This window comes from Bombina bombina, chromosome 3 (genome assembly GCF_027579735.1).
Source record: "Bombina bombina isolate aBomBom1 chromosome 3, aBomBom1.pri, whole genome shotgun sequence".
NCBI lineage: Eukaryota > Metazoa > Chordata > Amphibia > Anura > Bombinatoridae > Bombina > Bombina bombina.
Genome location: NC_069501.1, coordinates 137227580 through 137249217, shown reverse-complemented (window position 1 = coordinate 137249217; position 21638 = coordinate 137227580). Strand labels below are relative to the sequence as shown.

At 42.2% G+C, this 21638-nt stretch overlaps 1 protein-coding gene across 1 annotated transcript in view; it reads right to left on the bottom strand.

The window, feature by feature from the left end:
• MRPL39 (mitochondrial ribosomal protein L39) overlaps positions 1-21638 on the bottom strand; it is a 328194-nt gene that overhangs the window by 62644 nt on the left and 243912 nt on the right. The window contains exon 6 of the mRNA XM_053706005.1: positions 10229-10341. Within this exon, the coding sequence (XP_053561980.1) occupies positions 10229-10341 (113 nt within the window). The remainder of the gene's footprint in view (positions 1-10228; positions 10342-21638) is intronic.

The following is a 21638-nucleotide window of genomic DNA, read 5'->3' as shown; positions in this document are numbered from 1 at the left end:
ATATCAGTATCAGAATGATGATGTTCATTTAAAAATTCATCTGAAAAATGAGAAGTTTTAAAAGACTTTTTACGTTTACTAGAAGGAGGAATAACAGACATAGCCTTCTTAATGGATTTAGAAACAAAATCTCTTATGTTATCAGGAACACTCTGAATATTAGATGTTGACGGAACAGCAACAGGTAATGTAACAGTACTAATGGAAATATTATCTGCATTAGCAAGTTTGTCATGACAAACAGTACAAACAACAGCTGGAGGAACAGATACCAAAAGTTTACAGCAGATACACTTAGCTTTGGTAGCTCCAGCACCAGGCAGCGATTTTCCAGAAGTATCTTCTGACTCAGCTTCAACGTGGGACATCTTGCAATATGTAATAGAAAAAACAACATATAAAGCAAAATTGATCAAATTCCTTAAATGACAGTTTCAGGAATGGGAAAAAAATGCCAGTGAATAAGCTTCTAGCAACCAGAAGCACAAAATAATGAGACTTAAATAATGTGGAGACAATAGTGACGCCCATATTTTTTTAGCGCCAAAAAAGACGCCCACATTATTTGGCGCCTAAATGCTTTTGGCGCCAAAAATGACGCCACATCCGGAACGCCGACACTTTTGGCGCAAAAGCACGTAAAAAATGACGCAACTTCCGGCGACACATATGACGCCGGAAACAGAAAAAAAATTTGCGCTAAAAAAGTCCGCGCCAAGAATGACGCAATAAAATGAAGCATTTTCAGCCCCCGCAAGCCTAACAGCCCACAGGGAAAAGTCAATTTTTTAAGGTAAGAAAAAAATGGATTTATTCATATGCATTATCCCAAATATGAAACTGACTGTCTGAAATAAGGAACGTTGAACATCCTGAATCAAGGCAAATAAATGTTTGAATACATATATTTAGAACTTTATATAAAAGTGCCCAACCATAGCTTAGAGTGTCACAGAAAATAAGACTTACTTACCCCAGGACACTCATCTACATGTAGTAGAAAGCCAAACCAGTACTGAAACGAGAATCAGTAGAGGAAATGGTATATATAAGAGTATATCGTCGATCTGAAAAGGGAGGTAAGAGATGAATCTCTACGACCGATAACAGAGAACCTATGAAATAGACCCCGTAGAAGGAGATCACTGCATTCAAATAAGCAATACTCTCCTCACATCCCTCTGACATTCACTGCACACTGAGAGGAAAACCGGGCTCCAACCTGCTGCAGAGCGCATATCAACGTAGAATCTAGCACAAACTTACTTCACCACCTCCATAGGAGGCAAAGTTTGTAAAAACTGATTTGTGGGTGTGGTGAGGGGTGTATTTATAGGCATTTTGAGGTTTGGGAAACTTTGCCCCTCCTGGTAGGAATGTATATCCCATACGTCACTAGCTCATGGACTCTTGCTAATTACATGAAAGAAATACACTCTGCACCTCGCCACAGCTCTGCTGTGGCGCCTACCTGCCCCCAGGGTACTTTGAATCAAGTTTCCAACCCTTCAGACCAGCTACACAGTCCAGGAGCCAACGAGTTACTGTTTGCTGCTGCTAAGCCTGAAGAAATTGTGCCAAAATAGGCTCCGCCCCTTAAGGTCAAAAGTCGGAGTAGGCCCAAACAACACCGCATGGAAATGTAGTTTAGCACTAAAGTAAAAATACACACACAATACAACCCTCAAGCATAAAACCAATAAGTTTAAAGTGGCAAAAATAAAAAACATAAAACATCGTTTTTTATATTGTCTCCCATGTCACATAATGCCCAAATATCAACTAATGATAAATATAAAATAGGGACTCCAGTAACACCCCTCTTATTAAAATAGGTTTTACTGCTTACCCCATTCCCATACAGGGAAATAATGCCAGCCAGTTCTGATACACCAAGTCTCCTCAGAAAAAAAGGGTGCACATACATTAATGCTGCTTGTAGCATGAAACCGGTCTCCACACTAAAGATGTCTCATGGTTACCTTCAGAAGTCTTGTGGGAACCAGCGTGGATCTTAGTTACAAATGCTAAGATCATCAAACCTCCGGGCAGAAATCTTCTTCTATATCGCCCTGAGGAAAATAGTACGCACCGGTACCATTTAAAATAAAAAACTTCTTGATTGAATAAACTAAACTAACACCTCACTTTACCATGTCTTCCTAATATAACACAGGCAAAGAGAATGACTGAGGGTGGAGGGGAAGGGAGGGGCTATATATACAGCTCTGCTGTGGTGCTCTTTGCCACTTCGTGTTAGCAGGAGGTTAAAAACAGAATTTATGTTTACCTGATAAATTACTTTCTCCAACGGTGTGTCCGGTCCACGGCGTCATCCTTACTTGTGGGATATTCTCTTCCCCAACAGGAAATGGCAAAGAGCCCAGCAAAGCTGGTCACATGATCCCTCCTAGGCTCCGCCTTCCCCAGTCATTCGACCGACGTAAAGGAGGAATATTTGCATAGGAGAAATCATATGATACCGTGGTGACTGTAGTTAAAGAAAATAAATTATCAGACCTGATTAAAAAACCAGGGCGGGCCGTGGACCGGACACACCGTTGGAGAAAGTAATTTATCAGGTAAACATAAATTCTGTTTTCTCCAACATTGGTGTGTCCGGTCCACGGCGTCATCCTTACTTGTGGGAACCAATACCAAAGCTTTAGGACACGGATGAAGGGAGGGAGCAAATCAGGTCACCTAAATGGAAGGCACCACGGCTTGCAAAACCTTTCTCCCAAAAATAGCCTCAGAAGAAGCAAAAGTATCAAACTTGTAAAATTTGGTAAAAGTGTGCAGTGAAGACCAAGTCGCTGCCTTACATATCTGATCAACAGAAGCCTCGTTCTTGAAGGCCCATGTGGAAGCCACAGCCCTAGTGGAATGAGCTGTGATTCTTTCAGGAGGCTGCCGTCCGGCAGTCTCATAAGCCAATCTGATGATGCTTTTAATCCAAAAAGAGAGAGAGGTAGAAGTTGCTTTTTGACCTCTCCTTTTACCAGAATAAACAACAAACAAGGAAGATGTTTGTCTAAAATCCTTTGTAGCATCTAAATAGAATTTTAGAGCGCGAACAACATCCAAATTGTGCAACAAACGTTCCTTCTTTGAAACTGGATTCGGACACAAAGAAGGCACGACTATCTCCTGGTTAATGTTTTTGTTAGAAACAACTTTCGGAAGAAAACCAGGTTTAGTACGTAAAACCACCTTATCTGCATGGAACACCAGATAAGGAGGAGAACACTGCAGAGCAGATAATTCTGAAACTCTTCTAGCAGAAGAAATTGCAACCAAAAACAAAACTTTCCAAGATAATAACTTAATATCAACGGAATGTAAGGGTTCAAACGGAACCCCCTGAAGAACTGAAAGAACTAAATTGAGACTCCAGGGAGGAGTCAAAGGTTTGTAAACAGGCTTGATTCTAACCAGAGCCTGAACAAAGGCTTGAACATCTGGCACAGCTGCCAGCTTTTTGTGAAGTAACACAGACAAGGCAGAAATCTGTCCCTTCAAGGAACTTGCAGATAATCCTTTCTCCAATCCATCTTGAAGAAAGGATAGAATCTTAGGAATTTTTACCTTGTCCCAAGGGAATCCTTTAGATTCACGCCAACAGATATATTTTTTCCATATTTTGTGGTAAATTTTTCTAGTTACAGGCTTTCTGGCCTGAACAAGAGTATCAATAACAGAATCTGAGAACCCTCGCTTTGATAAGATCAAGCGTTCAATCTCCAAGCAGTCAGCTGGAGTGAGACCAGATTCGGATGTTCGAACGGACCTTGAACAAGAAGGTCTCGTCTCAAAGGTAGCTTCCATGGTGGAGCCGATGACATATTCACCAGGTCTGCATACCAAGTCCTGCGTGGCCACGCAGGAGCTATCAAGATCACCGATGCCCTCTCCTGATTGATCCTGGCTACCAGCCTGGGGATGAGAGGAAACGGTGGGAATACATAAGCTAGGTTGAAGGTCCAAGGTGCTACTAGTGCATCTACTAGAGTCGCCTTGGGATCCCTGGATCTGGACCCGTAGCAAGGAACCTTGAAGTTCTGACGAGACGCCATCAGATCCATGTCTGGAATGCCCCATAATTGAGTTATTTGGGCAAAGATATCCGGATGGAGTTCCCACTCCCCCGGATGGAATGTCTGACGACTCATAAAATCCGCTTCCCAATTTTCCACTCCTGGGATGTGGATTGCAGACAAGTGGCAGGAGTGAGTCTCCGCCCATTGAATGATTTTGGTCACTTCTTCCATCGCCAGGGAACTCCTTGTTCCCCCCTGATGGTTGATGTACGCAACAGTCGTCATGTTGTCTGATTGAAACCGTATGAACTTGGCCTTTGCTAGCTGAGGCCAAGCCTTGAGAGCATTGAGTATCGCTCTCAGTTCCAGAATATTTATCGGTAGAAGAGATTCTTCCCGAGACCAAAGACCCTGAGCTTTCAGGAGTCCCCAGACCGCGCCCCAGCCCATCAGACTGGCGTCGGTCGTGACAATGACCCACTCTGGTCTGCGGAAGCTCATCCCCTGTGACAGGTTGTCCAGGGACAGCCACCAACGGAGTGAATCTCTGGTCCTCTGATTTACTTGTATCGTCGGAGACAAGTCTGTATAGTCCCCATTCCACTGACTGAGCATGCACAGTTGTAATGGTCTTAGATGAATGCGCGCGAAAGGAACTATGTCCATTGCCGCTACCATCAAACCTATTACTTCCATGCACTGCGCTATGGAAGGAAGAGGAACGGAATGAAGTATTTGACAAGAGTTTAGAAGTTTTGTTTTTCTGGCCTCTGTCAGAAAAATCCTCATTTCTAAGGAGTCTATTATTGTTCCCAAGAAGGGAACCCTCGTTGACGGAGATAGAGAACCCTTTTCTACGTTCACTTTCCATCCGTGAGATCTGAGAAAGGCCAGGACAATGTCCGTGTGAGCCTTTGCTAGAGGAAGGGACGACGCTTGAATCAGAATGTCGTCCAAGTAAGGTACTACTGCAATGCCCCTTGGTCTTAGCACCGCTAGAAGGGACCCTAGTACCTTTGTGAAAATCCTTGGAGCAGTGGCTAATCCGAACGGAAGTGCCACGAACTGGTAATGCTTGTCCAGGAATGCGAACCTTAGGAACCGATGATGTTCCTTGTGGATAGGAATATGTAGATACGCATCCTTTAAATCCACCGTGGTCATGAATTGACCTTCCTGGATGGAAGGAAGAATTGTTCGAATGGTTTCCATTTTGAACGATGGAACCTTGAGAAACTTGTTTAGGATCTTGAGATCTAAGATTGGTCTGAACGTTCCCTCTTTTTTGGGAACTACGAACAGATTGGAGTAGAACCCCATCCCTTGTTCTCCTAATGGAACAGGATGAATCACTCCCATTTTTAACAGGTCTTCTACACAATGTAAGAATGCCTGTTTTTTTATGTGGTCTGAAGACAATTGAGACCTGTGGAACCTCCCCCTTGGGGGAAGCCCTTTGAATTCCAGAAGATAACCTTGGGAGACTATTTCTAGCGCCCAAGGATCCAGAACATCTCTTGCCCAAGCCTGAGCGAAGAGAGAGAGTCTGCCCCCCACCAGATCCGGTCCCGGATCGGGGGCCAACATCTCATGCTGTCTTGGTAGCAGTGGCAGGTTTCTTGGCCTGCTTTCCCTTGTTCCAGCCTTGCATTGGTCTCCAGGCTGGCTTGGCTTGAGAAGTATTACCCTCTTGCTTAGAGGACGTAGCACTTGGGGCTGGTCCGTTTCTACGAAAGGGACGAAAATTAGGTTTATTTTTGGCCTTGAAAGACCTATCCTGAGGAAGGGCGTGGCCCTTGCCCCCAGTGATATCAGAGATAATCTCTTTCAAGTCAGGGCCAAACAGCGTTTTCCCCTTGAAAGGAATGTTAAGCAATTTGTTCTTGGAAGACGCATCCGCTGACCAAGATTTTAACCAAAGCGCTCTGCGCGCCACAATAGCAAACCCAGAATTTTTCGCCGCTAACCTAGCCAATTGCAAAGTGGCGTCTAGGGTGAAAGAATTAGCCAATTTAAGAGCACGGATTCTGTCCATAATCTTCTCATAAGAAGGAGAATTACTAGTGATCGCCTTTTCTAGCTCATCGAACCAGAAACACGCGGCTGTAGTGACAGGGACAATGCATGAAATTGGTCGTAGAAGGTAACCTTGCTGAACAAACATCTTTTTAAGCAAACCTTCTAATTTTTTATCCATAGGATCTTTGAAAGCACAACTATCTTCTATGGGTATAGTGGTGCGTTTGTTTAGAGTAGAAACCGCCCCCTCGACCTTGGGGACTGTCTGCCATAAGTCCTTTCTGGGGTCGACCATAGGAAACAATTTTTTAAATATGGGGGGAGGGACGAAAGGTATACCGGGCCTTTCCCATTCTTTATTTACAATGTCCGCCACCCGCTTGGGTATAGGAAAAGCTTCGGGGGGCCCCGGGACCTCTAGGAACTTGTCCATTTTACATAGTTTCTCTGGGATGACCAAATTCTCACAATCATCCAGAGTGGATAACACCTCCTTAAGCAGAGCGCGGAGATGTTCCAACTTAAATTTAAATGTAATCACATCAGGTTCAGCTTGTTGAGAAATTTTCCCTGAATCTGAAATTTCTCCCTCAGACAAAACCTCCCTGGCCCCCTCAGACTGGTGTAGGGGCCCTTCAGGAACAATATCATCAACGTCCTCATGATCTTCAGTATTTTCTAAAACAGAGCAGTCGCGCTTTCGCTGATAAGTGGGCATTTTGGCTAAAATGTTTTTGATAGAATTATCCATTACAGCCGTTAATTGTTGCATAGTAAGGAGTATTGGCGCGCTAGATGTACTAGGGGCCTCTTGTGTGGGCAAGACTGGTGTAGACGAAGGAGGGGATGATGCAGTACCATGCTTACTCCCCTCACTTGAGGAATCATCTTGGGCATCATTTTCTCTAAATTTTGTGTCACATAAATCACATCTATTTAAATGAGAAGGGACCTTGGCTTCCCCACATTCAGAACACAGTCTATCTGGCAGTTCAGACATGTTAAACAGGCATAAACTTGATAACAAAGTACAAAAAACGTTTTAAAATAAAACCGTTACTGTCACTTTAAATTTTAAACTGAACACACTTTATTACTGCAATTGCGAAAAAGTATGAAGGAATTGTTCAAAATTCACCAAAATTTCACCACAGTGTCTTAAAGCCTTAAAAGTATTGCACACCAAATTTGGAAGCTTTAACCCTTAAAATAACGGAACCGGAGCCGTTTTTATATTTAACCCCTTTACAGTCCCTGGTATCTGCTTTGCTGACACCCAACCAAGCCCAAAGGGGAATACGATACCAAATGACGCCTTCAGAAAGTCTTTTCTATGTATCAGAGCTCCTCACACATGCATCTGCATGTCATGCTTCTCAAAAACAAGTGCGCAATACAGGCGCGAAAATGAGACTCTGCCTATGATTAGGGAAAGCCCCTAGAGAATAAGGTGTCCAATACAGTGCCTGCCGGTTATTTTACAAAATTCCCAAGATTAAAATAATTCCTCAAGGCTATGGAGTATAAAATATGTTTATATATAAATCGATTTAGCCCAGAAAATGTCTACAGTCTTAAAAAGCCCTTGTGAAGCCCTTATTTACTGTCTGTAATAAAATGGCTTACCGGATCCCATAGGGAAAATGACAGCTTCCAGCATTACATCGTCTTGTTAGAATGTGTCATACCTCAAGCAGCAAAAGTCTGCTCACTGTTCCCCCAACTGAAGTTAATTCCTCTCAACAGTCCTGTGTGGAACAGCCATCGATTTTAGTAACGGTTGCTAAAATCATTTTCCTCTTACAAACAGAAATCTTCATCTCTTTTCTGTTTCAGAGTAAATAGTACATACCAGCACTATTTTAAAATAACAAACTCTTGATTGAATAATAAAAACTACAGTTAAACACTAAAAAACTCTAAGCCATCTCCGTGGAGATGTTGCCTGTACAACGGCAAAGAGAATGACTGGGGAAGGCGGAGCCTAGGAGGGATCATGTGACCAGCTTTGCTGGGCTCTTTGCCATTTCCTGTTGGGGAAGAGAATATCCCACAAGTAAGGATGACGCCGTGGACCGGACACACCTATGTTGGAGAAATGAATGTCAACTCAACCATACCTGTTTACGCCATATGTTAAATCAAAACAATTTAGGGGGACTTTCATTCATCGTTTTTGCAGGTCTTAAAATTGAAAGTTGAAAAATACTTTATACTATTGTTTTTTCAATCGCGCTTCCTCCACCCGCCATTTAGTTCCTTTTTTTGTGGTTGATTGACATCAAGGATTTCCAATAGTGTTTTCCACCCTGTGGCGTCCAGCCCCTTTTTTCCAACGTCATGCACTTCTTCTGCGCATGCGTTACATGAGAATCTCCTTTTTGGAAGCAATGCGCGTCCACGAGACACGCATGCTCTATCGATACAACATAGTCTATGTTGTATCGATAGAGCATGCGTGTCTCGTAGACTATTCTGTCAGCTCTGCCTGCCGAGGGATTTAACACAATAGGCTCCCTGTCATGGGGTATATACAGAAGAGGGCAACCCTTGAATGCGAAATCCTCCAGCTCCGCCAGCATACTCTCTTTCTCACTGCCCTCCGCCCGCACAATCTGTTTTATTCGGAACTGCACCTGATCGAAGTGAGATGTAAGGGCCAGCAGCGACGAGTTGAGCAGGTCCTGCTCTTCCTCCAGCTTTCTCAGCTTCTCTGCCATCTCCCCGGTCCCCGCTAGCAGACCAACAGACCTACCACCGACCTCACCCTTCAGCACATCCGCCAGGTTTGAGGCCTGCTCCTCGGCATCTTCAGCCACTGCACCAACCGGAGCCCAGCGCTCCCCGGTGTAGGGCTCCCCGTCAGATAAGGACATCTCGTCGGGCAGCGCTGTCACTTTCTGAGCTCAGTTGCCATATTGGAGGGGTTGAGGAATTCTGGTGACGTCAGCACAAAGCTGCAGCTGCCCGTTGCCCTGGAAACGTCGGAAACACATACTTCCGGCTTATAGACTAAATGGATCTAATAAACGTCATCAAGTAGATATCATTATCTCTTTCACATCACTGTATCAGAAGCCCTGCGGTAGTAGATCATGAGAGCCTATCATGTACATAAAAGTCATATAATCATCTAGCAATAGCGCTGCCTGCTTATTCTGGGTGTTGCGCTTTAACTTTTACTGATTTGTTTCGGATGCTAAAACAATCGATACTGACTTGCAAATGTCCATAACACGTTTCAATTATGTTTAGTAAAAAAACTAAAATAAATGTTGTTGTCCGCTTTTCTGTAAATGTTGTTGTATGCTTTTAACGCATGCGCAAATTGTATACATCGGTTTTGAACGCATGCGCATAGTAAGGGCGCATAGTAAGAGCTCCACGGGTGCGCGCTTTCAAGGAAGTGCTGGATGGGAGGAGTTCCATCTCAAACCAGAGCTAAGTTGTTTTTTAAACTATAATAGAAATTGTTTATATATTTATTTTAAAAAGTTAGCTGTTGGAATAGCGAAGTGCTAAAGTAGTGTTAGGAGGCTTCAGGAGTTGAAAACTTGACATTCACTTTAATATCCCACAAGGATGAAATCCGTGGACTTGTCATATCTTTGTAAAAGAAAAGCTGTTACCTAAGTTTTCTTCAAAATACTGCAACTTGCCCCAGATATTTGATTTTCAGCATTTTGATGAGCACCTAGGTAACAGACTTTTCTTTTTGGCCTCACAAGGTAGCATATTTTATTTTTACACAAAAGCAAGAGGCATTTATGTTCCTATTTATCATCAATGCTTTTAAAAAAATAACCCAACTTACTTTTGAGGGATAGCATACTTTAAATACTAAAAGCACTTATGTAACAAGATTTTTATATTTATGAACATCTTTATAAAGCCTGAATCTGTCTTAAAAGCACAGACTGCCGGCAAACTTGGGGGGAAGAAAAACTATATGAATGGAAATAAATTAGTTTTGGCTTATGCTTTACTGGCAATTTTGTATAGTGTCGGAAATGTTTTTCCTTTCAGGAGTAAATAAAAACTCATAATGACCTTTCTGCACCTAGTTAGCACAGGGAATGGCTATTTAATACACACTTCTCATTTGGTACATTCATTTTATAGTAGTTGTTACCGTATCAGAAGTTAATAACTAAAAATAATATACTTACACATTATGCTGAAATATTTCTTTAGCAACCTTTTCTTGAACTTGCAAAGATTCGAATGGCAGATCCTTCTCAATAAGTTTAAGTGCATCTTTGGTAAAAGAATGAAGGTTTTCCTTTTTTGCAGAAAACAGAAAATCATTAGTCACTTTGTAATTCTGAAAGATTCATTTTTAGCAGGTACTGTGCACAAAAAGCACAATAAACAATATCTTGTGGGCAGTATGTTCCCTAAACTGGATTACATTTAGGGATATAACGGGGAGCAAATTGTTTATATATTATATATATATATATATATATATATATATATATATATATATATATATATATATATATATATATAATCTACATAAATATATACACATATATATATATATAATCTACATAAATATATATACATATACACACACACACACATATATACAGTGCATATGAATAGACCGGTCCAGTCGCTAGATCTCGTGGGGAAATTTAAATTTTTAAGTTACCAGCCCAAATGGCGACCTGACATTATAGGTGGAACCTCAGTAGCAATAAAAGAAAAAAGTTAAGGTAGTCAAACTGATCTCCACATACTCACACACAGGGAAAAGGAGGGAAGAAATGGGAGGTATTTCTGTCAAAAGCATACAAACAACCTCTCCTTATCTGCATGGCTCTAGATCTCCTCCTTGTTAGTTGCCAATTCCCACCCCTAAGTTGTGTGTGTGTGTGTGTGTGTGTGAAACAAGTATGGGTTAAACAGTACTTTGTTCTGATGTGCTAGGTCGCTGTGAGGTTAGAAGAGTTTCAGGAGAAGGTATGTGGCACTTAGCTGTCATGCTAGTACACTGAGTACTACTGTGCACTTTGTGCACATTATTTATGGTCATCCTCTAACATAGGCCACTGCAAGGCACAGTGATGTTTATCTAAATACAAAAAAAGAGCAATTTTTATACAGTTTTTTTGTGTGTGGGAATGCAGGTGTTTGTGTGACTATTTGTGTGACTTTGTAAGTATGTATGTGATTGTGAATATATACAGAGTCCACTAAAATAAATATAGATATAAAAGTTTTAGTGTCTGCAAAATTGGAGGAGATTGTAAAAGCCCTGTTACAAGCCACGGCAGTGCAGCATGAAACAAAAAAAGCTCAGCAAGAAAGTAACCGTTTACTGTCCGTACAACTTGGAGCAGTAATAGAGGCACAAAACACTGACCGCATTATGCTTAAAGGGACACTGTACCCAATTTTTTTATTTTGTAATTCAGAAAGAGCATGCAATTTTAAGCAACTTTCTAATTTACTCCTATTATCAATTTTTCTTTGTTCTCTTGCTATCATTATTTGAAAAAGAAGGCATCTAAGCTTTTTTTTGGTTTCAGTACTTTGGACAGCACTTTTTTATTGGTGAATGAATTTATCCACCAATCAGCAAGGACAACCCAGGTTGTTCACCAAAAATGGGCCGGCATCTAAACTTACATTCTTGCATTTCAAATAAAGATACCAAGAGAATGAAGAAAATTTGTAAATAGGAGTAAATTAGAAAGTTGCTTAAAATTTCATGCTCAATCTGAATCACGAAAGAAAATTTTTGGGTACAGTGTCCCTTTAAAGGGATAATGGACAGTCTCTCAAAGGCCAGGAAAGGAGACCAGCGCAGTGATACCAGGACTGTCCAAGCAAGTCAGTATCTGCAAAAGATGACTCTGCAACATGATCTGGAAGCTTACCTCTTTGCTTTTGAAAAAAAATGCCACTTGAGAGCAGTGGCCATGTGCAAAGTTGGCTGGAATACTTTCACCATTTCAACTAGGAGAGGCACAAAGGGCTCACTTTGATCTGGAAGAGGGGGGAGCAAATGACTATAACAGAAATCCTGACCATGGCTAGTGTATCAGATATCACAATTGGCCATATCAGCAGCAGAAGGCCCAATAGCCCAGTTATTTGACTTGATACATTTGGCAAAGAAATGGCTGACCCCAGAAAACTCTACACCAGCACAAATTATAGAGATTACAAAACACAAATGTGTAATACATATACACAAAATTGAAAATTAATACAAGATCATAGGATGTGAGTCCCCCAAAAAAATTATAAGCACTCCCAGGCAGCTCTCTGGAGAGGTGGTCAGCCTCCCAAAAATGGACATCTGTAGGGAATACAAAACACAAAGGTGCCAAATGGCGTAGTGCAGTCTCAATGCAGTGATACAATAAAAATAATTAAGTTCAACTCACAAGTGGATGCTGGAACTTTGTAGCTGCCCAGTTAACTATCCCCAGTGCAAAAGCGTCCAAGGTGAATGGGAATGAGTCTTCCTATGAGGAGAGAACAGAAAACCACATGGCCCCGCACAGCAAATACAATAGTGATGATGTAAGAAGAACACTTACAAAACAATTGCATCTCCAGGTACAATAAGAGCAGGATGAGACTTCACAGTAGCCCAGCTGACTGTCACTCCAGGCAACTACAGGAATCGCTCCAAAGGTCCCAAGTAGCAATAGGCAACAGCAAGTATATTAAAAATTAAACATTTATTAAAAACAACAGCAAGGCGTTTTTCAGCCAAAAACAAAGGCTGTTTCTTCAGGCTCAAAGGAGAGTTTATGATCGCTACATAGGATTTTTATTATTATACACATGTACGTACGTACTGTATATCTGTAAAACATTTAGATGTTTATTTTTCCTTTTTATGGGTTTTCTTTGTATATATTGTGAGTTTGTTTATAAACCCCATGGTTACCAAATAAAGGGGCAGAACTCTTAGTCTACACAGGTGCCCCTAATTACTTATGGACTCGTAATGGGACATACATGGATTTATATAGCAAGTGTTATATGTTAAATTGTTTAAGCCTGAAGAAACAGCCTTTGTTTTTGGCTGAGAAACGCATCGCTGTTGTTTTTAATAAATGTTAACTTTTTGATATTTGGGACCTTTGGAGTGATTCCTGTAGTTGCCTGGAGTGACAGTCAGCTGGGCTACTGTGAAGTCTCATCATGCTCTTATTGCACCTGGAGGTGCAATTGTTTTGTAAGTGTTCTTCTATCTTACACCATCACTATTGTATTTGCTGTGCTGGGTCATTCTTTTTATTGAATCCCTGCATTGAGACTGTAATACGCCATTTGGTCACCTTTGTGTTTTGTATTCCCTACATTTTTGGGAGGTTGACCACCTTCTCTCGAAAGAGCTGCCTGGGAGTGCTTATAGTTTCTTTTGAGGACTCACACATCCTATGATCTTGTATTAATTTTCAATTTTGAGTATATGTATTACACCTGAGAGCGCCCCCTAGTGGCTATTTGTTCATGTGTAGGTACCACTATAGTGGGCTTACATACACATAGCCACCATATATTGATTTGTTCACAAATTAGAGAGACCCTGGTGTTGGACCAGTCTTTGCAAGCTTTACAAAATGGACTACTCCAGTGGGTGTGGCAAAATAACCCCACTACCTATGATGAGATGGTGGCTATGGTAGAGTGTTATATTGCTGTGAGTGAAGTAAAATCTTCCTCTCCAAGAAGCCCAAAGGTGAAACAACACCAGGATATAAAGAATTGGAGAACTAGTGGACTTCAGGAACTGGTGAACTGGACCAGGCAACCTAAAGGAATTCAGTTTGGCTCAAAGAATAATGAGCCCCGGAAAGAACTGCAGAATGATAGTTTCAGTTACCTGCTTTGAGTGTGGGCAATTAAGACACATCATTCTCTTTGTCCACAACTTCAAAAAGCCATTAAATTTGGATATGCTTCTGTAGATAAAAACGTTTGTGGCCTTGTGTGCTTAATGGGGGAATAAGTGAAAACAAGTGTATTCAGTGTACGTGTACAGCTAAATGAAAAGACCATATTAATTTAGTTTGAGAGTCTAGTCAAACCTATACAAGTACTACCCGGGAAAAGGGTGTGCGTGTTGTGTGTACATGGAACTAAAGTAGAATATGCTACTGTTGCTGCTACTGTTGCTATTGAAATAAAATTCCTTGGAAGGCCTATAAAAATTGAGGCAGCTGTAGTCCCCAGGTTGCCCTATTCTCTGGTATTGGGACGAAATTTCCCAGGTTTCAAGAGTCTTACACAAAATAAGCAAACCACAGTAAAACATCTAGAGCCTGCAGCTGAAAATTTCTAAGATGCATTCCCTTTTATTCACTCTGATATAATTTCTAAAGGTGGTACACCACGGAAATCAAAGAGAGAAAAGGGCAGATAAGTTAAGGGATACAAGCCATTTATGTGAAGCATTAATTAATGAGACTGAGAAAGAGGTTGAAGAAAGCAAGTTAATAAAGTTGGGGTAGAAAGAAAGACTAAAAAACATAATTTATGTAAGAACTTACCTGATAAATTCATTTCTTTCATATTAGCAAGAGTCCATGAGCTAGTGACGTATGGGATATACATTCCTACCAGGAGGGACAAAGTTTCCCAAACCTCAAAATGCCTATAAATAGGCATTTTAATCAGTTTAACGAATAGCCAAGAAGTGGGGTGATAAGAAAAAAGTGCGAAAGCATAAAAAATAAGGAATTGGAATAATTGTGCTTTATACAAAAAAATCATAACCACCTCAAAAAGGGTGGGCCTCATGGACTCTTGCGAATATGAAATAAATGAATTTATCAGGTAAGTTCTTACATAAATTATATTTTCTTTCATGTAATTAGCAAGAGTCCATGAGCTAGTGACGTATGGGATAATGAATACCCAAGATGTGGATCTTCCACACAAGAGTCACTAGAGAGGGAGGGATAAAATAAAGACAGCCAATTCCGCTGAAAAATAATCCACACCCCAAAACAAAGTTTAAATCATATAATGAAAAAAACTGAAATTATAAGCAGAAGAATCAAACTGAAACAGCTGCCTGAAGTACTTTTCTTCCAAAGACTGCTTCAGAAGAAGAAAACACATCAAAATTATAGAATTTAGTAAAAGTATGCAAAGAAGACCAAGTTGCTCCTTTGCAAATCTGATCAACCGAAGCTTCATTCCTAAATGCCCAGGAAGTAGAGACTGACCTAGTCGAATGAGCTGTAATCCTTTGAGGCGGAGTTCTACCCGACTCCACATAAGCATGATGAATCAAAGACTTTAACCAAGATGCCAAAGAAATGGCAGAAGCCTTCTGACCTTTCCTAGAACCAGAAAAGATAATAAATAGACTAGAAGTCTTTCGGAAATCTTTAGTAGCTTCAACATAATATTTCAAAGCTCTAACTACATCCAAAGAATGCAACAATCTTTCCTTAGAGTTCTTAGGATTAGGACACAATGAAGGAACCACAATTTCTCTACTAATGTTGTTAGAATTCACAACCTTAGGTAAAAATTTAAATGAAGTTCGCAACACCGCCTTATCCTGATGAAAAAATCAGAAAAGGAGACTCACAAGAAAGAGCAGATAATTCAGAAACTCTTCTAGCAGAAGAGATGGCCAAAAGAAACAAAACTTTCCAAGAAAGTAATTTAATATCCAGCGAATGCATAGGTTCAAACGGAGGAGCTTGAAGAGCCCCCAGAACCAAATTCAAACTCAAAGGAGGAGAAATTGACTTAATGACAGGTTTTATACGAACCAGAGCCTGAACAAAACAATGAATATCAGGAAGATTAGCAATCTTTCTGTGAAAAAGAACAGAAAGAGCAGAGATTTGTCCTTTCAAGTAACTTGCAGACAAACCTTTATCCAAACCATCCTGAAGAAACTGTAAAATTCTAGGAATTCTAAAAGAATGCCAAGAAAAATGATGAGAAGAACACCAAGAAATGTAAGCCTTCCTGACTCGATAATATATCTTTCTAGATACAGATTTACGAGCCTGTAACATAGTATTAATTACGGAGTCAGAGAAACCTCTATGACTGAGAATCAAGCGTTCAATCTCCATACCTTCAAATTTAAGGATTTGAGATCCTGATGGAAAAAAGAACCCTGCGATAGAAGGTCTGGCCTTAACGGAAGAGACCACGGTTGGCAAGTAGCCATCCGGACAAGATCCGCATACCAAAACCTGTGAGGCCATGCTGGAGCCACCAGCAGAACAAACAAATGCTCCTTTAGAATCTTGGAAATCACTCTTGGAAGAAGAACTAGAGGTGGAAAGATATAGGCAGGATGATACTTCCAAGGAAGTGACAATGCATCCACTGTTTCCGCCTGAGGATCCCTGGATCTGGACAGATACCTGGGAAGTTTCTTGTTTAGATGACAAGCCATCAGATCTATTTCTGGAAGTCCCCACATTTGGACAATCTGAAGAAATACCTCTGGGTGAAGAGACCATTCGCCCGGATGTAATGTTTGGCGGCTGAGATAATCCGCTTCCCAATTGTCTATACCTGGGATATGAACCGCAGAAATTAGACAGGAGCTGGATTCCGCCCATACAAGTATTCGAGATACTTCTTTCATAGCCAGAGGACTGTGAGTCCCTCCTTGATGATTGACATATGCCACGGTTGTGACATTGTCCGTCTGAAAACAAATGAACAATTCTCTCTTTAGAAGAGGCCACGACTGAAGAGTTCTGAAAATCGCACGGAGTTCCAAAATGTTGATTGGTAATCTCGCCTCCTGAGATTCCCAAACCCCTTGTGCTGTCAGAGACCCCCATAGAGCTCCCCAACCTGTCAGACTTGCATCTGTTGAGATCACAGTCCAGGTCGGGAGAACAAAAGAAGCCCCCTGAACTAAACGATGGTGGTCTGTCCACCACGTCAGAGAGTGTCATACAATCGGTTTTAAAGATATTAATTGTGATATCTTTGTATAATCCCTGCACCACTGGTTCAGCATACAGAGCTGAAGAGGTCGCATGTGAAAACGAGCAAAGGGGATCGCGTCCGATGCAGCAGTCATAAGACCTAGAATTTCCATGCATAAGGCTACCGAAGGGAATGATTGAGACTGAAGGTTTCTACAGGCTGAGACAAATTTCCGACGTCTCTTGTCCGTCAGCGACAGAGTCATGGACACTGAATCTATCTGGAAACCTTAAAAGGTTACCCTTGTCTGAGGAATCAACGAACTCTTTGGTAAATTGATCCTCCAACCATGTTCTCGAAGAAACGACACAAGTCGATTCGTATGAGATTCTGCTAAATGTAAAGACTGAGCAAGTACCAAGATATCGTCCAAATAAGGAAAACAGAATTTATGTTTACCTGATAAATTACTTTCTCCAACGGTGTGTCCGGTCCACGGCGTCATCCTTACTTGTGGGATATTCTCTTCCCCAACAGGAAATGGCAAAGAGCCCAGCAAAGCTGGTCACATGATCCCTCCTAGGCTCCGCCTACCCCAGTCATTCGACCGACGTTAAGGAGGAATATTTGCATAGGAGAAACCATATGGTACCGTGGTGACTGTAGTTAAAGAAAATAAATTATCAGACCTGATTAAAAAAACCAGGGCGGGCCGTGGACCGGACACACCGTTGGAGAAAGTAATTTATCAGGTAAACATAAATTCTGTTTTCTCCAACATAGGTGTGTCCGGTCCACGGCGTCATCCTTACTTGTGGGAACCAATACCAAAGCTTTAGGACACGGATGAAGGGAGGGAGCAAATCAGGTCACCTAAATGGAAGGCACCACGGCTTGCAAAACCTTTCTCCCAAAAATAGCCTCAGAAGAAGCAAAAGTATCAAACTTGTAAAATTTGGTAAAAGTGTGCAGTGAAGACCAAGTCGCTGCCCTACATATCTGATCAACAGAAGCCTCGTTCTTGAAGGCCCATGTGGAAGCCACAGCCCTAGTGGAATGAGCTGTGATTCTTTCGGGAGGCTGCCGTCCGGCAGTCTCGTAAGCCAATCTGATGATGCTTTTAATCCAAAAAGAGAGAGAGGTAGAAGTTGCTTTTTGACCTCTCCTTTTACCAGAATAAACAACAAACAAGGAAGATGTTTGTCTAAAATCCTTTGTAGCATCTAAATAGAATTTTAGAGCGCGAACAACATCCAAATTGTGCAACAAACGTTCCTTCTTTGAAACTGGTTTCGGACACAGAGAAGGTACGATAATCTCCTGGTTAATGTTTTTGTTAGAAACAACTTTTGGAAGAAAACCAGGTTTAGTACGTAAAACCACCTTATCTGCATGGAACACCAGATAAGGAGGAGAACACTGCAGAGCAGATAATTCTGAAACTCTTCTAGCAGAAGAAATTGCAACTAAAAACAAAACTTTCCAAGATAATAACTTAATATCAACGGAATGCAAGGGTTCAAACGGAACCCCCTGAAGAACTGAAAGAACTAAATTGAGACTCCAAGGAGGAGTCAAAGGTTTGTAAACAGGCTTAATTCTAACCAGAGCCTGAACAAAGGCTTGAACATCTGGCACAGCAGCCAGTTTTTTGTGAAGTAACACCGACAAGGCAGAAATCTGTCCCTTCAGGGAACTTGCAGATAATCCTTTTTCCAATCCTTCTTGAAGGAAGGATAGAATCCTAGGAATCTTAACCTTGTCCCAAGAGAATCCTTTAGATTCACACCAACAGATATATTTTTTCCAAATTTTGTGGTAAATCTTTCTAGTTACAGGCTTTCTGGCCTGAACAAGAGTATCAATAACAGAATCTGAGAACCCTCGCTTCGATAAAATCAAGCGTTCAATCTCCAAGCAGTCAGCTGGAGTGAAACCAGATTCGGATGTTCGAACGGACCCTGAACAAGAAGGTCTCGTCTCAAAGGTAGCTTCCAAGGTGGAGCCGATGACATATTCACCAGATCTGCATACCAAGTCCTGCGTGGCCACGCAGGAGCTATCAAGATCACCGACGCCCTCTCCTGATTGATCCTGGCTACCAGCCTGGGGATGAGAGGAAACGGCGGGAACACATAAGCTAGCTTGAAGGTCCAAGGTGCTACTAGTGCATCCACTAGAGCCGCCTTGGGATCCCTGGATCTGGACCCGTAGCAAGGAACTTTGAAGTTCTGACGAGAGGCCATCAGATCCATGTCTGGAATGCCCCACAGCTGAGTGACTTGGGCAAAGATTTCCGGATGGAGTTCCCACTCCCCCGGATGCAATGTCTGACGACTCAGAAAATCCGCTTCCCAATTTTCCACTCCTGGGATGTGGATAGCAGACAGGTGGCAGGAGTGAGACTCCGCCCATAGAATGATTTTGGTCACTTCTTCCATCGCTAGGGAACTCCTTGTTCCCCCCTGATGGTTGATGTACGCAACAGTTGTCATGTTGTCTGATTGAAACCGTATGAACTTGGCCCTCGCTAGCTGAGGCCAAGCCTTGAGAGCATTGAATATCGCTCTCCGTTCCAGAATATTTATCGGTAGAAGAGATTCTTCCCGAGACCAAAGACCCTGAGCTTTCAGGGATCCCCAGACCGCGCCCCAGCCCATCAGACTGGCGTCGGTCGTGACAATGACCCACTCTGGTCTGCGGAATGTCATCCCTTGTGACAGGTTGTCCAGGGACAGCCACCAACGGAGTGAGTCCCTGGTCCTCTGATTTACTTGTATCTTCGGAGACAAGTCTGTATAGTCCCCATTCCACTGACTGAGCATGCACAGTTGTAATGGTCTTAGATGAATGCGCGCAAAAGGAACTATGTCCATTGCCGCTACCATCAACCCGATCACTTCCATGCACTGAGCTATGGAAGGAAGAGGAACGGAATGAAGTATCCGACAAGAGTCTAGAAGCTTTGTTTTTCTGGCCTCTGTCAGAAAAATCCTCATTTCTAAGGAGTCTATTATTGTTCCCAAGAAGGGAACCCTTGTTGACGGGGATAGAGAACTCTTTTCCACGTTCACTTTCCACCCGTGAGATCTGAGAAAGACCAGGACAATGTCCGTGTGAGCCTTTGCTTGAGGAAGGGACGACGCTTGAATCAGAATGTCGTCCAAGTAAGGTACTACAGCAATGCCCCTTGGTCTTAGCACAGCTAGAAGGGACCCTAGTACCTTTGTGAAAATCCTTGGAGCAGTGGCTAATCCGAAAGGAAGCGCCACGAATTGGTAATGTTTGTCCAGGAATGCGAACCTTAGGAACCGATGATGTTCCTTGTGGATAGGAATATGTAGATACGCATCCTTTAAATCCACCGTGGTCATGAATTGACCTTCCTGGATGGAAGGAAGAATAGTTCGAATGGTTTCCATCTTGAACGATGGAACCTTGAGAAACTTGTTTAAGATCTTGAGATCTAAGATTGGTCTGAACGTTCCCTCTTTTTTGGGAACTATGAACAGATTGGAGTAGAACCCCATCCCTTGTTCTCTTAATGGAACAGGATGACTCACTCCCATTTTTAACAGGTCTTCTACACAATGTAAGAATGCCTGTCTTTTTATGTGGTCTGAAGACAACTGAGACCTGTGGAACCTCCCCCTTGGGGGAAGTCCCTTGAATTCCAGAAGATAACCTTGGTAGACTATTTCTAGCGCCCAAGGATCCAGAACATCTCTTGCCCAAGCCTGAGCGAAGAGAGAGAGTCTGCCCCCCACCAGATCCGGTCCCGGATCGGGGGCCAACATTTCATGCTGTCTTGGTAGCAGTGGCAGGTTTCTTGGCCTGCTTTCCCTTGTTCCAGCCTTGCATTGGTCTCCAAGCTGGCTTGGCTTGAGAAGTATTACCCTCTTGCTTAGAGGACGTAGCACCTTGGGCTGGTCCGTTTCTACGAAAGGGACGAAAATTAGGTTTATTTTTTGCCTTGAAAGGCCGATCCTGAGGAAGGGCGTGGCCCTTACCCCCAGTGATATCAGAGATAATCTCTTTCAAGTCAGGGCCAAACAGCGTTTTCCCCTTGAAAGGAATGTTAAGTAGCTTGTTCTTGGAAGACGCATCAGCCGACCAAGATTTCAACCAAAGCGCTCTGCGCGCCACAATAGCAAACCCAGAATTCTTAGCCGCTAACCTAGCCAATTGCAAAGTGGCGTCTAGGGTGAAAGAATTAGCCAATTTGAGAGCATTGATTCTGTCCATAATCTCCTCCAAAGGAGGAGAATCACTATCGACCGCTCTTATCAGATCATCGAACCAGAAACATGCGGCTGTAGCGACAGGGACAATGCATGAAATTGGTTGTAGAAGGTAACCTTGCTGAACAAACATCTTTTTAAGCAAACCTTCTAATTTTTTATCCATAGGATCTTTGAAAGCACAACTATCCTCTATGGGTATAGTGGTGCGTTTGTTTAAAGTGGAAACCGCTCCCTCGACCTTGGGGACTGTCTGCCATAAGTCCTTTCTGGGGTCGACCATAGGAAACAATTTTTTAAATATGGGGGGAGGGACGAAAGGAATACCGGGCCTTTCCCATTCTTTATTAACAATGTCCGCCACCCGCTTGGGTATAGGAAAAGCTTCTGGGAGCCCCGGCACCTCTAGGAACTTGTCCATTTTACAAAGTTTCTCTGGGATGACCAA